The sequence below is a fragment of the Rhinolophus sinicus genome, linkage group LG02, assembly GCF_036562045.2.
Source record: "Rhinolophus sinicus isolate RSC01 linkage group LG02, ASM3656204v1, whole genome shotgun sequence".
In the NCBI taxonomy this organism is placed as follows: domain Eukaryota; kingdom Metazoa; phylum Chordata; class Mammalia; order Chiroptera; family Rhinolophidae; genus Rhinolophus; species Rhinolophus sinicus.
In genome coordinates this window covers 173678432-173695426 of record NC_133752.1, presented here as the reverse complement: position 1 = coordinate 173695426, position 16995 = coordinate 173678432, and the positions used below count along the sequence as shown (strand labels likewise).

The following is a 16995-nucleotide window of genomic DNA, read 5'->3' as shown; positions in this document are numbered from 1 at the left end:
CTCAGTATCAAAGATATATGATGTTTACAAAAACACTGTGATAAAATATTCACCACTGGTTGTTTCCACCATAATTCTACTCTGATTGCCACAGCTTAATTTTATCATTTGGTAATTATTTTTTCCCAAGCTTTGGTTAATTAATCTTTCTACCACATAGCTCATAAATCAATTTAAAAACTGTTTGCATGTAATCATCTTAATTCTTAATATATGCCATTACCTGCCCCCAACACCAATTAACAACAAAAAGAGCTATATTTATATGCACATATGGGCTTTGTTTTCCTGACATGACCCCCAGCTCTTCCAGTTTAGATCTCATATAATATTTGGTTTGTGCAGAAACTTCCCCTAGGAAATCCATGCAGTGGATTTTTTTTTTCATTATGGGTATAATGAAGAAAAATCATTCGCATAAGCTTTTAAGACTACAAATAGATGAATACCCATTTCTCATGCCAGTATAACTCAAAATCCTAGAGTTAAGTGCGAGAAAATACATAATCTCTAAAATCCTAAAAGCTGAGTAAAATTTCTATAAAAGATACCTCTGGAACCCTAGACAAAAGGCAGGACTATCTGTATCAAATTACCATCAACTCAAAATCATTATAAAACTGGTTTTAAAATGAAAAAGCAAGAAAACAAACCTCAATTTTGTCTGTTTTGGCATCTCCCCAGTATATTTTGCCTTCATCATAATCCAAGGCTAAACCATTTGGCCAACCAAGAGAAGTGTTAACCAACACCACTCGGTCAGAACCATCCAGAGCTGCTCGCTCAATTTTCGGGATTTCTCCCCAGTCAGTCCAATACATGTACCTATAGAAGTATACAGAAAATGAGCTAAGCACAGATAATAATCTTCAACTTTCAGAAATCCTAAAGGTGAGATCCACCCCTCATATTATACTGGTATCATCAATTAACACCATAAAAGGGAAAAAAATGACTTAAATATATCAAAGAATATGCTTAAGATATTTATAATCGCAGTGTGTAAGTTGATAGGAAATTTTCTAATAAACAGTGTTTCCTAGAACTGATAATGAAAATGCCTCCCAATAATGATAGTCCATTTTTAGTTAAGTTTTTTCAAAAGATTTTGTGTTCCTTCCCATGAACAATCCTCTCTTTTTATTGCTGGCTTGTCCTCTGACACAAACAGGTTATCCCAGTGGTATTCAGACACACTGAATTCCCCAAATAACTCACTCTTCTGTGTGCTAAGTGATTCTTGTGGCTCCTGGGAGTTTACATGGCTCTAAGGCATTGGTATACCCTGAAGTGTAATGGTTTGTTATTATACTATGTTTGTCCTCAGACTGAATCTCATAGTAACAAATAGCACTGGTGACTATGTAGAAAACTGTGCCTTCCTGGACTGTAGTCAGGCTGTTATGGCAAAAAAGAAAAGACTGGGGGTAAAGCTGCATGTCCTGACAAAGTTTTGAAAATCGAGTCATTTGTATATTTGGAAACATAAAGATATATTTTTTTACCATATCATTCTAGAAATACTGAAAATGGGAAGAAATTAAGTCTTTTAGGGGACGAGAAAGAGTTCTGAAAACAATTTCTTTTCACATTTTTCATGGTCATGATGCAACCTCGGCAGAATCTGCAGCCAACACCCAAAATCAGCAAGCATGGACCTAATTTAGAAAGAAAAAGTATTCAAAACGTTCACGGGAAAATAACTAGCAATTCTTTAACTTGAGATTTTATTCCAATCACTATATTCTAAAAATGGACAGCATTAAAGAGCTGTGTATTGGAAACTAACACATAAGTTACAGTTTTTGTCAATATTTTTAGGGACCTGTAGAAAACAGAAACACAGGCAAAACTTTCTATGAGCAGAGCTTCTTACCCAACCATGGGATCTAACACAATAGCCCGAGGTTCCTCTAAGTCCTCTGAAATCAAGATCTTCCTCATGGTGCCATTAAGCCTTGTCACTTCTATCCGATCAGTGCCAGTGTCTGTCCAGTACAGATTTCGGGCAACCCAGTCAACAGCAATGCCGTCAGGATGCGCGATTTGAGCGGTGACCACGAACTGACTGCCCGATCCATCTATGAGTGAGCGGCGGATGGCCCTCACTTCATCATCAGTCCAGTAGATGTAGCCTTCCACCGGGTCATAATCTATCGCAATGGCATGACGGATGTCTTCTAACTGTAGAACAATGTCAGTGAAGTCTGGGGTATCCAAAGAAATGCGTCTCAAGTCTGTCCTTCGGGCTAAAAGCAATAATTCAGTGGCACCTAGGACAACAAAGTAAAATAAATGAAAAAAAGAGAGAGAGAAAATTAAAACCCATAGGCAAAATTTAGCCACTCTAAATAAAGAACCCAGAACTTCTTCAGGAACTCAAAAGTAAATGAGTATAAAAGGATACTAGGGTCTGTTTAAGGTGGAAACGGAAAGTAATGCAGTGAAATAGGAATAGTTTGACTATGAGGTAAAGCTCTGCAATGGCAGAGCTCTGAAATCAAGTTTTGATTCTCTCTCTGGTTTCATTCATTATGTAGCCATGGAATTAAAACAGCTACTAATGGTATAATGAATAACAACTAAGTAAGGACTAGGGAGCTAAGAAACTGAGTATTAAAGGAGGAAAGAGACACGGATATAGGTCCTTTGTTCAAGAAGTACGTTTAAAGAGTAAGGAAATCTAGAACAAAGGATCTTTTGTGATTAATGAGAATGTTCTAAAATTGGACTGTGATGGTTCCACAATTGTACATTTACTAAAAATCACTGACTTGTACACGTGAAATGGCTGAATTTTATGGTATGTAAATTATAGCTCAGTAAAGTTGTTTTGACAGAGATCGATAAAACAATGCCTGACAGAATTAGGACAAAAGGGGCTACGGAGGAGGAAATAGCAATAGTAGCAAAAGGGAATTAGATAAATCTAACACCATGGTTAACAGCAAGAGTTGTGGATCTGCTAGAACTGGATTCAAGTAGCTATACACACTTAGGCAAAACACCTAATCTCTCTAAGCCTAGTTTCTTCATCTGTATCTCATTAGGGTTGCTGTGAGGATTAAAGGAGATAAATGTAAAACTCAGGAACGTACTGAAAATAAAAGTACTCAATAAGTATTAGCTAATATAGTATTATCATTAGAAAATAAAGACTTTAAATTTTTTTCACTGAGTTTTAAATCAGATTTATTTATGAAATATTTTAAACCCAAATTAGTATTCAATAAAAACATAGCTGAGAATGGTATTAAGTTCAATCTTTTTTTTGTGTTTTATTTTTAATGTTAAAGTAAATCACTAGTAAAAAAATCATCTAACTACAAGAGCTAATAAAAGATAATAAGCAAGTTAACATCTGAAAGAATGAACCAAAGAAATGAGTCCAAAAGAAAACACTGGCATTAAGTTCTCAACATCACTTTTTGAATCTAGGACTAATTACAAGTGAACTCTATCTTGGAGAATATACAGCCATAAATGCCAAAGCAGGCACCAAGTAGGAAGAACTTTGTAAAATTCACAGCCTCTGCTAACTACCCAAAACTCTGCAAACAAAGAAGTTACAGAAAGTGAAGCTGTTAATTTGAGCAAGGTGATCAAAACACAATAGCTAACTTAAGACTACTTACTATATGCCAAATCTATATCTGAAATTCAAAATACTAGTCAAACATGTACCTTTTTATGCTGTGAGGGAGTAGACAGACCACTATTGCTAAAGTAAATCCTGTTTTAAAATCAGGCTACATTTTTAAACAAAAAAAGCAACATTACAAAAACCTTTTGTTTTAAATTGAAACCAAATTATTGTTCGCCATGGAAACCGTCTGACAAGAGTCAGCCAGCTTCACCTTTGACTATGAGGATAATTTATCAATGCCAAGTCATGACAAATATCCTGCAAACCGGCTCAATTCCATTTCTCTGACTCCCTGACCCCCTTGCCAGGAACTCTCTAACCCACTCTGAAATAATGGCTTCTGCTTTTCAGAGTTAGATAAAGAAGCCACTGCTAAATATAACAATTTTCTTACCAGGTCTTGCTGATGCTAGAGAACCAGATGGTGATCCATAGAGGTAAGAATGAAAAATAACATTCTCATTAAGAAGAAAATGAGAAGAACTGGTGTCCTCCCAAACCAGAAGTCCCTTGAAATGTCCTAATCAGTATACTTCTCCAACATGCACTCTCTCTACAGGGAATTAAGACAGTAAGGACTACGAGTAGTGTAGGTGTTAAGTATAGAAAGAGGTTGCTTTAAACAGTAAAATATGGAATGTTTTTTCTTCTTCTCCTGAAAGCACTTCTCCGTTGTGAAAAGCAATTAAAAATATCAATCATTTTTTAGAAAATGTACCCCAGGATAGTTTTTATAGTTAAAAACGTAATGAACATCTTTTTCCCTGCACAGGGTTTTTTGATGTACAACTGCTACCTACTGTTTAAAACGTATTCTTTATGAAAAGTAATACTCATTTCCACAGCAATCAACTGTGATATCAATAACTGTGATTTTGATAAAGAGAGCACCTAATATTTTTCAAAAATAGCATGTTAAAAATTTAAAATACTCAAATAATTTATAAAATGTATTCAAGAGAGGCCATAAAACACAAAACACTCCTGTTATACAACCAACTGTGAAGACTAAGATTGACTCGTCTCTCAAAGCACTGTAACCTATAGAGCTTATTATAGAGAAATGAAATGAACCATAAGAATCCCAATTACTATCTAAAATTTTTCCTTCTTAGAGACCATCTTCTTACCATCTTTGCAGGTTTTTCCATTCTCCAGGAGTTTGACCCCAGTTGGGCAAGCACACTGATAAAAAGGCTTGACTGGAGACATCAAACACAAGTGGGAACAACCACCATTATCAATTCCACATGGATTTGTAGCTGTCAAATATAAATCACACTGATTAATACCAATGATTACAGATGACCTTCTTCACTCTAGGTACACAAAGGTTAACAACCAAAACATGAGCAACTGTGATAAACCAAATTATTACCAAATGTCATCCAGGTGCTTGACTACCAGACCATCTGCAAGGAAGGGAATTAATCAGTGAGAATTTACTTAGCATTTTGTATTCAAGAGGAATATACAAGAAATAAACTAGGAGGTCCCTGCCCTAAAAGAGCTTACAATCTAGTAGTCAGTATGCCAAAATTAACTAGAACACGATATAAAACAATAAAACTAAATGCTATCTTGCACACCATAAACTGTAAATAAGTATAGAGTCAAATGGGAAATAAATCACTAGGAATTAAAAAACCAGGGGGGAAAAGCTTCATGGAGCATGTAGGACGTGACAGGAGCCTTGAAGGACAGGAAAGAGAGCTTAGAGGACACTTGAAATGTGGCGAAACTACACGAATAAAAGCTTGGAGGCTGTACACTGGGAGAGAGAATAAGGTGAGTAGTCTAACTAGAGAGTAAGGTTTCTGTTGACTAAGAAGAACTAAATCTGAATGAGCACAGAGAATGAGAACAGACTGTGGCAGAGGGCATTGAAAGCCAAGGAAAGTAATTCCAATGTCGAAAAATCAAACTTTGGAAAGATTAACACAAAAAAGATAAGCATATAGATTAAAAGAGGGGAAAACTGAGAAGCAGAGATTAATCAGCAGATTTGTAGAAACTACAGAAAGGGGTTGATTTAAACAATATCCAAGAAAAAAATCAACATAATAGCAACGAAATGTGAAACATAAAAGAAAGCAGTATCACAGATAACTGCATATGCTCAAACTAGTAAAACATAAAGGATCAACAATACCATGTAGGAAAAAAAGGGAAATTCTTTCCTGAGGGCTAACCTTGAGAATAAAAAATTCATACAAGTAACTAAACATGCTCTTTTTTACAAAAGAGTTAACACATACATGTAAAAACATTTTTATGGGCTCATGATCACAAGATTCCAACATAACAAATGCAGACATCTGACTATGTCCCCCTAAATGGAAGGAGCTAATACAAAGCAATGCATAATCCAAAAACCCTTCTTTTTTGGCTATGGAATACAATCAGACACATGCCAAACATTTATTTACACACAAGTGCCAAACACTTAACATTCTCATATTCCTTTTAAACTTAATTCTAATCCTCTTTTATAAGCAACTGTTGTCAGCAATCACAGCCCAAGTCATTGTAAAGGTTGGCCAAAAATTAGAAGCAAAACTAAGAAAAAAGGAAGGTAGGGTGTGCACAAAAAAGTTTAAGCAGGTATTTTATTCAGCAACCTGAGGTACTTAAATTCACCAGTTAGATTAACAGAAGATTCTATTTAAGAAAAGTGTTTGCTTTTAAATATACTCATATAAAACAAAATCAAACACACATTAGAGAGAAATAATATGAACAAGAAATGCATTAGTATACAAGCTTAGCAGATGAGCTATTTCAGTTTCTTGTTTTATTTCTCTCTTCTCTAGCTCCACAACCCAGACCCAAATAAGGTGCTGAAGTAGTCTGTAGTAATAAACATCAAGGTACAAATGGTTTAGGCTGTTATTTAACATGAATTATATTTTTACATTTTCCCTATTTTTCATTCCTCCCCACTACTTTGGATATGTCCTCTCTCCTCCTGCCTCTCAAGAACGCCAGACATCAACAGTACTACAAAGCTATGCCAACTTACAATTTAAAAATCAAGATCACTTACCATTTGGCTGCCTCTGTTGGCTGAAGGCATGTATATCCATGGGAGAGAAGATGTTAGAATGGATTTCACGCAGACCCTCGCCAGTGTACTTGTTGCAAGCCAAAATGGAGTGTGTATTCCAGTCAGTCCAGTACAATGTGTCCTCAAATAACGTCAAGGCAAAAGGATGTGGAAGGGAACCTTTAACCACTGCCTGCCTATTAACACAAAGAGAAAAACGTAAACATTTCTACATTTTCTTCTTTGATCAAAACGTCATCTCTCCCATTAAAATGGTTTTGTAATCCACATTAACACATACAAATCCAGAGTAACACACATCTTAAGGTCAAATATACCTATGAAAAGTAAGTCACATAGCAAATTCAAATATATTTTATTTTCAGGTGTCCAAAACCCCCAAACCAAGTACTTCAGAATGGTCCCTAACTAGGCAGCAGGCCCCAGGTTCACCAGAAGCTACCAGACAGACAAAGCCCAAGTATTAGCACTAGTGTCAATTTCCATCTCTGGACTCACATCTTCCATCCTTCCACATAATTCATCTCGTTAGGAGAAAAGTGGGCAAAAAGAAAAACCCTAGGGTTTACAGTTGGCACTGGGAAGTAGTTTTAAATCAATAGGTTTTTCTCTTCTTGATGTGGAAGAACAAAGAATCTGAGCCTGTTTCTTCCATCAGTTCTTATGGTTTTGATAACTGAAAGTAAAAACATACACGAGGCTAAAAAGGCATTCTGGTAGAGCTTTCTCTGCAAATCCCAGTCTAACTCCAGCAAAAGATCATCTCCGCTGGCTTTCTGGTTACTTAAGCTCCACAAGTCACGTAGCAAAAAGGAAGTCCCGCCACTGGCAGAATGTGTTCATGAAACAAAGCAGACCCAAAAATTTCACAAGCAATCCATACTATACAAAAGAAAAGGTAGAGAGCCTGATTAGTACTCAGGGCACAGAACTTTGCAGAGTGTCATGGAGAGTCATATGTAATTAATAAACACTGTTGAATAATGAACAAAAAATGTTTTGAGACAAAATAATATTCAAGAAAATTAATGCTCTGACATTTTCATAATATCAAATATATTATATTCATAAGTAGTCCAGCTGGGAGGAAGGGAAGGAAGGGAGGTGTGAGGGAGGATGTAAGCAACTGAAGAGAAATAAAGAGTATCACATATTTTAGAGAAGATAATCCAAATTTTAGGTCCTTGAGGTTATTTTGATAATCTATAATATCTAACAGACTATCAGTAAAATAAATTCAAGAGCAATAGTTTTTATCTAAGCACAATTAGCATGTTATTGCACATGAAATGATCCTAGCCTAAGGTGTTTTACATTTGGGCCAGATTTTTTTTTTAAATTGAATACAAGATTGGCATGACTAGTTTTACCAAACACACTTTCTACTTCAGAACTTCACACCTACTCTGCCCTCCCACATCACCATCATCTTCTCCTCCCATTTCTAATTCTCTCTTCCTAGCAGATAAATTTTCTCTCTCATTTCCCAAGAAGAATTATCAGAATGTCTACTTCTGAAGTTGTTTCTTCCACTTTTTAAATGAACAGCTTTATTAAGTTCACTCAAGTGATTACGGTGTCTATAGGAGTGATATCATACTACTTTAAGTCCAAATTTAAATAGGCCTGCATATTTCACACTAAAGTCTTCCAAAATTCATTATGGTAAGACATAAAGGTAGAGCTCTGAGAAGTTGCCAAGAAAGATGAGTAACACAACTGAAAAACAGAGAATACTAAAAACTAAATTACTTAGCACTTTATTAACAATCAAAGAATTGCAAATTATATAATCAGATGTTTGAAAAACTGGCGAGAAAAAAGCCTTCTAAGTCCTTTGTGTATTAATAAAAAGTTAAAATCACTCCAATGAACTAAACACAGGAGAATAAACAAATAGGAAAAACAAAATCCCTCCCTAAAAGAAACACTCATATTATATACTGATTGAAAGCATTTATATATTGGTAAGAAACCAAATAGAGCTGAGTTCAAATGCCCTCTGACTCTTACAACTTACATCATTTCTGCAAGCTTTATTTTCCTCATCTGTAAATGGAATATTCTAACCCTAATGATTTATTGTGAAGACTAAATGATAATATATGCAAAAACATTTAGCGTTATGCTTGGTACTTAATAAACATTTCATAAATGACTCAATTTTAAGATACATGTTTCCAATATTTTAGTATTTCTGATACGGGGTAACATTTTACAACTAAAGTGAGCATTGCATGTGGTTTTTAAATCAATAAAAAGTTCTTAAAATTAATAGTTTATTAGGATGAAGTAAATACTAGACTCTGGCTTATTTTTATTCCCCCAGGATCTCACACAACACTATATGCACAAATTAGGTGGACTTATCAGACAGTCAGGGAATGCTTGATAAAACTTAATTTCTTAAATAAAATATGTAATTAACAGAGCTGAACAACAACAAAAAAGTAGACCTAAGAAGGCTATCACTCGTTCTTGTCATATTCTTTATTTACGATTTGTCCAAACAATGGTGACTTGTTCCTCAAAGTGGAGATAACTGTAGCCTTCACCATTCTTCCTTTTGGTTGGGATTACTAAATAGGTCTACCTGGTGGTTTCCCCTTGGAAATGCAAGTTACTTCAGGGAGCTGACCATGGGTACCGAGAACAAATGTCACAGGCAAGATCAAAGTCTAGTTCTTCTTCGGTAGTATGCCACAACAACAAGAGGAATTAAAAAATGGATCTCTACTATGGAAACCAACATCTATTGTGAATAATTACCACAGGTTCAGTTAACAACCATCATCTCATATAGATAGATACAATTAAAAGAAAAGAAGAAAAAAATTTTTCTCCTTGTGATGAGAACTCTTAGGATTAACTCTCTTAACAACTTTCCTTGATGTCCTGAGTCATTTTGACTTTGGGGAAGATGTGTGACATAGAGTGTTGTCATGATGGAGGATGATTTACGGCACACTTTAAAACACCTTCTCTCAACCATAGCTCACACCCGACTGACTGCACCAAACAAGTTAGTTGAAACTTGTCACACACTGTTACTAAGGTTCCACATGCTGCTTCTCGTATTGAAGATCCCCGCCTTTCTGTTGGATGGCACTTGGCAGCAGCATTCACCGTATGTTTTGACCACAACAGAAAAGATCCATGTCACACATCGCTTGTGGTACGGCAATTTCTGTCAAATAAAAACATTAGGGTGTGTCCTCATCCACCTTATTCACCAGATCTGGCAACATGTGACTTCTGGCTCTTCCCCAAAGTCAAAATGACCATGAAAGGTAAAAGTTTTGAATCGATTCAGGACATTGAGGCAGATACGATAGCGCAACTAAAGAAACTAATGAAAGAGGACTTCCAGAACTGCTTCAGAAAGTGGCAAGAACGATGATATAAGTGTGCTCAAAGTGAAAGGGAGTATTTTGATGGCCATTAATGGCAATGTGTCTTTTACTGTAATAAATTATTTAAAATTTAAACATTGACCATATTTTATCACACTTCATACAATATCCAGATTGAAAAGAAGAAATAATACTGTCATTATTCACATATGACATGATTCTGTATGTAGAAAATACTAAAGAATTTCAAGGAAAACAAAAGTCTCCCAGACCTAATTAATTCAGCAAGTTTGCAGGATACAAGATCAATATACAGAAATAAATTGCATTTCTACATACTAGCAATGAAAAATACAAAACTTGATACAATCAACTAATATTTGACAAGGAAGCCAAAAATGGAGGAAAAAACAGTCTCTTCAATAAATGTCACTGGGAATACTAGCTATTCAAATGTAAAAGAATGAAACTAGACCCCAATCTCAATACCATTCGCAAAAATTAACCCAAAATGGACTAAACACTTAAATGTAAGACCTGACACTATAAAACTTGTAGAAGAAAACATAGGAGGGAAGCTCCTTGACATGAGTCTTGGCGATGACTTTAGATATGACACCTAAAGCACAAGCAACAAATCAAAAACAAACAATTGAGACTACATCAAACTAAAAAGCTTCCACATAACAAAAGAAATATCACCAAAATGAAAAGGCAACCTATGAAATGGGGGAAAATACTTTAAAATCATATATGTAATAAGGCATTAATATACAAAATATAAAAAGAACTCATGTGGGCCGGTCCGGTGGCTCAGGTGGCTGGAGCACCGTGCTCCTAACTCTGAAGGCTGCCGGTTCGATTCCACATGGGCCAGTGGGCTCTCAACCACAAGGTTGCTGATTCCACTTCTCGAGTCCCCCAAGGGATGGTGGGCAGCGCCCCCTGCAACTAAGATAGGAACACGGCACCTTGAGCTGAGCTGCCTCCCGGATAGATCAGTTGGTTGGAGCACGGGCTCTCAACCACAAGGTTGCCAGTTCGATTCCTCGAGTCCCGCAAGGGATGGTGGGCTCCGCCCCCTGCAACTAAGATTGAACATGGCACCTTGAGCTGAGCTGCCGCTGAGCTCCCAGATGGCTCAGTTGGCTGGAGCACATCGTCTCAGCCATAAGGTTGCCGGTTCGACTCCCACAAGGGATGGTGGGCTGCGCCCCCTGCAACTAGCAACGGCAACTGGGCCTGGAGCTGAGCTGCGCCCTCCACAACTAAGACTGAAAGGACAACAACTTGAAGCTGAACAGCACCCTCCACAACTAACATTGAAAGGACAACAACTTGACTTGGGAAAAAGGCCTGGAAGTACACACTGTTCCCCAATAAAGTCCTGTACCCCTTCCCCAATAAAAACAAAACAAACAAAAAAAATAGTGCATTATTTACAATAACCAAGACATGGAAACAACGTAAGTGTCCACGGACAGATGAATGGATAAAGAAAATCACACACACACACAATGGAATACTATTCAGCCAAAAATAGAAGGAAATCCTGTCATTTGCAACTATCTGAATGGACCCTGAGGGCATTACGCTAAATGAAATAAGTCAGAAAGACCAATACCGTATGATTTCACTTATATGTGGAATCTTTCCAAAACCACAAAATTTGAAAATAATTAAATAATTCATTAACATCACCATAAAAAATAACCACATACCTGAGAATAAATTTAACAAAAGAGTGTATCATACACAAAATGGCTCACTGTAATGACGAACAGGGTGGAAAAGGTGGAGGGACACCCACTAGAATGGGGCTAATGAATTTATTTAGTAATCTCTAACCAATTTATTTAGCAATATGTAATTGCAAAAGACAAAGGCAATTAATAGAATATGTTAATGTCAGAAAGTAAAGGTGGTTAAGACTAAACTATATACATTGATACCAATGTCATGTCAAAGGAGTATACATACATATAAGTTTAAGAGATCCCAACGTTATGTTTATGACTGATCAAAAATCACTTGGCTAAATACACAAATAACATCAGTAAGGAGTATCCAAAAGCAGTAATAAGCTCTACAGGATAGTAACTGTTACAGTAGATGTCCAAAGCTCACCAAACTGTGGGAGAACAGCACTGGAAAAGTCATAAATCAAAGCTTTGTCAGGTCTGTAGACCTGTAGCTGAGAGAAACTCAGGCGTCTCCCACACCTCTGCTTGTTCGTTCCCAAGAATGCTGCTGCTGTTGTCTTTGTTGTTGTTGTTAGAAGTCAAGGTGTCTTCTGATGTTATAAACTGCAAGCTGCATGTAAGTTTTTAAGGTGTTAACAATCTGAAGAATGTTGCTGCTGTTGTTGTTGTTGTTAGAAGTTAGGGCGTCTTCTGATGTTTAAGCTGCATACAAGTTTTCTAGATGCAGACAAGTTCTCAAGAAGGCTAACTGTGGGAACAACACTGGAGAGGCCGGGAACCAGGCAGACCTCACCAGGTTCTCAGCTGAAAGTCAGGACATTCCCTGATGTTGTAAGCTGCACGTTGCTGGAAGTCTTCAAAATGTTAGAATGATGAAAAATCACCAATGACAAATGACCAAATGACGAAATAATAATTAATAGTTAACACTGCCAACTGAGGTTTGTCTGATATATTTTTTTCAGATGTAACTTAGAGCCAAGTTTCTTGTTCCTGCCTCCCCCTCCGAAAATGGACAGTTCTGGGAGGGTCTGGCAGTTACTGATATGAATGTTGACCATCTGGCCAAAGGGCCAATTCATCCGGATAAGCAATATCTACTGTTCTTCCTTGGGACCATCAGCCCAAGGTTTTCCAAAGCCTGGCAACGTGTTATATCTTCCTGATATAAATTAGCTACATCTTCACTTCATCTGCTGATATGGGTGAAACACACAGAACAAAGGGAATTCTCTCAACCCCTGGTCAAGAATTTCTTTAACCCTAAGCTAACCATCACCTCACAACACAGATAGAACAACAAATATCATTTCATATCTCCCCTATTCGAGAGAATGAGACTAAACAGAAAACTTCATCTCATGTCTACCCTGCTCGGGAGAATGAGACCCAGCAGAAAGCAACATCACATCCAATGAAGAAACTATCAAGAATACATAAAACTCTCAAAATTCAACCAGACAATCCAATTTAAAAGTGGGCAAATAACTTGAATAGAGTCTGAAACATCTAAGCGAGTCTTAAGAAAGGCTGAGCTACACTCTGTTCGAGAAAATCACAGGCAGGCCAAACAGAAGTACAGTTAATGTATCTGGAGTAGGGGCAAGAGAGAAGCATACCTAAACCATTTCAGCAAAATCTGGTATTTACTGTTTTCCAAAGTGATTATTTTCTCCTGACTATATAAAGAATAACGTTATGTTCACTATAAAAATTTGGCAATAGGAAGTATATCTTTTTCCTTTATAATGTGCATGTGTACAATATGTACATGTATAATAAATACATATACAAGCAATTCCCCACATCAGGGAATGGAAAAACTGGTTTCTGTTTTTAAAATAGTAAGGCACACAAGGAACCAATGGGGTTTAGAACAACTGGTAAAAGATTAATTAGCCCTAAATCATAGCCCCCAACAGGACAGAAGGAAAAGAGTTGAGCCAAACCCAGAAATGATGGAGGCACCTGCACTAAACCAAGAATAAAGAGTATTTACCACCCTAATTACAGAGCTTCTTCACTGGGAAGAAAAGCAGCAGGCCGTAGGTCCTTGTTGCACCTTAACAATGGTTAATGTGCCCTGAGAAAAATGGTTAATTTATTTTGAAAGACTCCAACTCATCCCCTCATCTTGATTAATCAATATCTGTGATTGCATTTTTTTAACAAATGTGAATTTTTGTAAATTTGTGGCACTTACTGCATCATAATGACCTGTTTTCATCTAACAACATAAAGATTTTCAATGTCATTAAATATTGTCTTCACATTATTTTTAATGGCTATAATAGCACTGCATTGAATGGCTGTGCTATAATTTAAAAATCCATACTGTTCAACATTCAACATATATTACATAAGGTGTCTTTAAACAGAAACATACAAACATACATTAAAAGATGATGTAATGATCAGTTCATAAAAATATTTTGACCACAGGTTGGCATGAACCTAATTCTGTATTTCTTCTGAGAGCAATGGTTCAGTTTTCACTATTTCAGTGTACACATCAACTTTATAGAATTAACTACCATGAATAATGAGAATCTACTATATACTATGGAAAATTGTCACTCTCCCTAGCAAAGAAAAAAATGCAATCAATACAAGTAATATATATTTTTAAATTTCAAAATAGATGACATTATCTTTTCTTAAACTTAATATTTAAAAAAAAATAGATAAGATATGCAGACATACACTGTGCGACAGTGGAAATTAGTAAAATCATTCCATAAAACAAAAAGACGGCCTTAAAATCTCTATGCACCTTGATATACAAATCCTACTTCAAGTAATTAATTCTAAAGATGTAATCCAAGACGTAGATTCATACAGGCTCATCTTTACTCCAACAACGTTTATAAAAGTAAAAAATTAACAACTTAAATGTTTCACAATAAGGCAATATGGTTAAAAAAACACACCATACTGTTCAACATTCAGATAATTTCTTTTATTTATACGAATATTTAATAGCATAACAGCTTAATCTTACTCTTTTCTTAAACTTACCATTTCTTATTCTTCTTTACACTTCACCTCTCTCCTTTTATATGGACTTTTCCTACTAGACTGAATTATATGCTCTTTTTTTTATGTCTCTAGGGATTTAGAACATATACAAATTGCTCAAATTTTAATTGTCTTTACATTTTAAAATCATATTTCATCCTATTTTAGATAATTACCAGTGTGAAGAACAAGACAGTCCTACTGACACCCCATGTGAAGATAAGACGTTAACATGGTTTTACTCCTGCCTGCTCTTCTTCCTCATCTAACCAGCTCACTACCACTTCTCATTTTTTGATAAAATCTGGAATTTTAGATATTACGTACTTTCATTTTTATCTTCATTTTATCAAATATCTCATGGTTGCCTTAAGTTTTAAATGCACATTAACAGTAATTACTAGATTTAACTCCCTATTTAACCGGGTTCATTCTTCACAAATATTTATCTTACTTCCCCACTCTTGAGCTTTACATTTTAATTCATCTCTATCAGTCTTCTGAAGTATATCAAGTAAGTTTTTAGGAAAGAGTAATGTAAATGATATATTTTGACTCCTTACATATTAGTAATGTCTTCCTTTCGCAGTAACACATGAACAACTAACTCCTGGATCAATCTGCACAACTCAGATCTTTTCTTCCATTGTTTTCAGCCCTACGTCCCCAAATTGTGGCAGAATTTCTCAAGGTTATCTTTCATTTTACTGATGGATTTTTATTCTTCAGTTATCTATCAGGTTGTCACTGCTTACATTGTGTTTTAAATTGAACAATCATGCTCTTTATTATCATTGTTTTTACTAACCCTGAATACAATCTTTCAAACTACTTTGTTTTCATACATGTGTCTTCTTGAAATTTGGTAATTTTTTTCTCCTGCATCTTACATGAAATTACAGGAAGACATCTCTTCTGATTCCTTCATATGGGTCATTCATTTGAATTACAGTATCTTCTCATGTGCCCTGTTGTTTTTTTCCTATCATCTTGTGTTTCAGAGGGAGGTCTGTTCTTTAATGGAAGTTGAGATCCATTCTCTTACAGCCTATACATTCCTGGTCCAAGCTTTCAGATCCAGAAGAAAGGAGAAGGCCAATAAATTCTCAATTTATTACAGCTTCACTTTAATTTGGAAATCAAATCACACTGGGAAGGAGGATCTGAAGCTCGTGATCACAGCAGCATATTCATGTCTCTTGTGCATGTTCCTGGCAGCACCGAGCAGTCTGCTGATACAGTGACCCTGCTTATTCTCTGGCACCGTGTGCTTATTCACAGCCAGCTGTAACTACACCTCTGATCTTTGCGCAACATACTCAATCAGGTCAAGTATGGTTGCTATAACATGTATGTCCTCCAGCGTCTGGTGTATTTCCCAAAGGTGCTAACAGAATCCAGATGAGGCCTACCTTCCACTCTACCCCATCTCTTCCTCATCACCCTCACCTGCAGCCATCATCTCTGGAGGTGTGGTTATTGTTCCTTATTTGGGTAAATTTCAACTTGCTTCTTTGAAAAGCAGATTCTAGACAAGCTCAGTAGGTAACCAAACATGTCGCTTTGCCTGAGTCTGAGGGATTTCCTGGAACCCAAACAAGGATAGGTGATGACGCAACAGCTCAGTCAGACTGGGACATCCTTGAATGTCGAACCCTGGAGAAATTCTTCGAGGTTTCTGGTATGTGGTTATCTTTGCCTAAGTCTCAAGCACTGATGTAAACTTCCTGTTTACAGTACATGGCTTCAATAACCATTAACTTGATAGTGACTATACATCTGTATCTTCCTCTGAGACTGCTCTGCTGAGCTGCAGGCTCAGATATCCAAAGCTCTCTAGATTTCATCACCATAGTTTTCTGTAAGCAACTCAAATGCAAACATGTCCAAAGCTGAACTCAACCTCAAAGAAAGGAAAATGAATCTATCCTCCTTTCCTGAATCTCCTATCCAAATGAAGGGCACTTCCATCAAATCAGGTATTCAAAGCAGAATCCTAGTTGTCAGACACCTTCCGAGAATCACAGTTTATGAGGATTGGGGTCTACTGTGCAAATGTAGGAAGTGGTGAGAACATTTGTCTAAAATGAGGTAAAGGAATTCGAGCATTTAAGTCACAATAAAAAAGAGTTTGTACTTTATCCTGAGAATGATGATTCACTAGAAGATTTAAGAAAGATAAATAATTCATCTTTAAACCATTTTCTA

The 16995-nt window shown here is 36.3% G+C and overlaps 1 protein-coding gene across 1 annotated transcript in view; it reads right to left on the bottom strand.

Moving 5' to 3' along the window:
- Nucleotides 1–16995, bottom strand: part of LRP6 (LDL receptor related protein 6) — a 125869-nt gene that overhangs the window by 52371 nt on the left and 56503 nt on the right. The window contains exons 4-7 of the mRNA XM_019744743.2: nucleotides 6693–6889; nucleotides 4777–4908; nucleotides 1877–2273; nucleotides 654–825 (exon numbers count right to left, since the gene is read on the bottom strand). Coding sequence (XP_019600302.1) covers nucleotides 654–825; nucleotides 1877–2273; nucleotides 4777–4908; nucleotides 6693–6889 — 898 coding nt within the window. The remainder of the gene's footprint in view (nucleotides 1–653; nucleotides 826–1876; nucleotides 2274–4776; nucleotides 4909–6692; nucleotides 6890–16995) is intronic.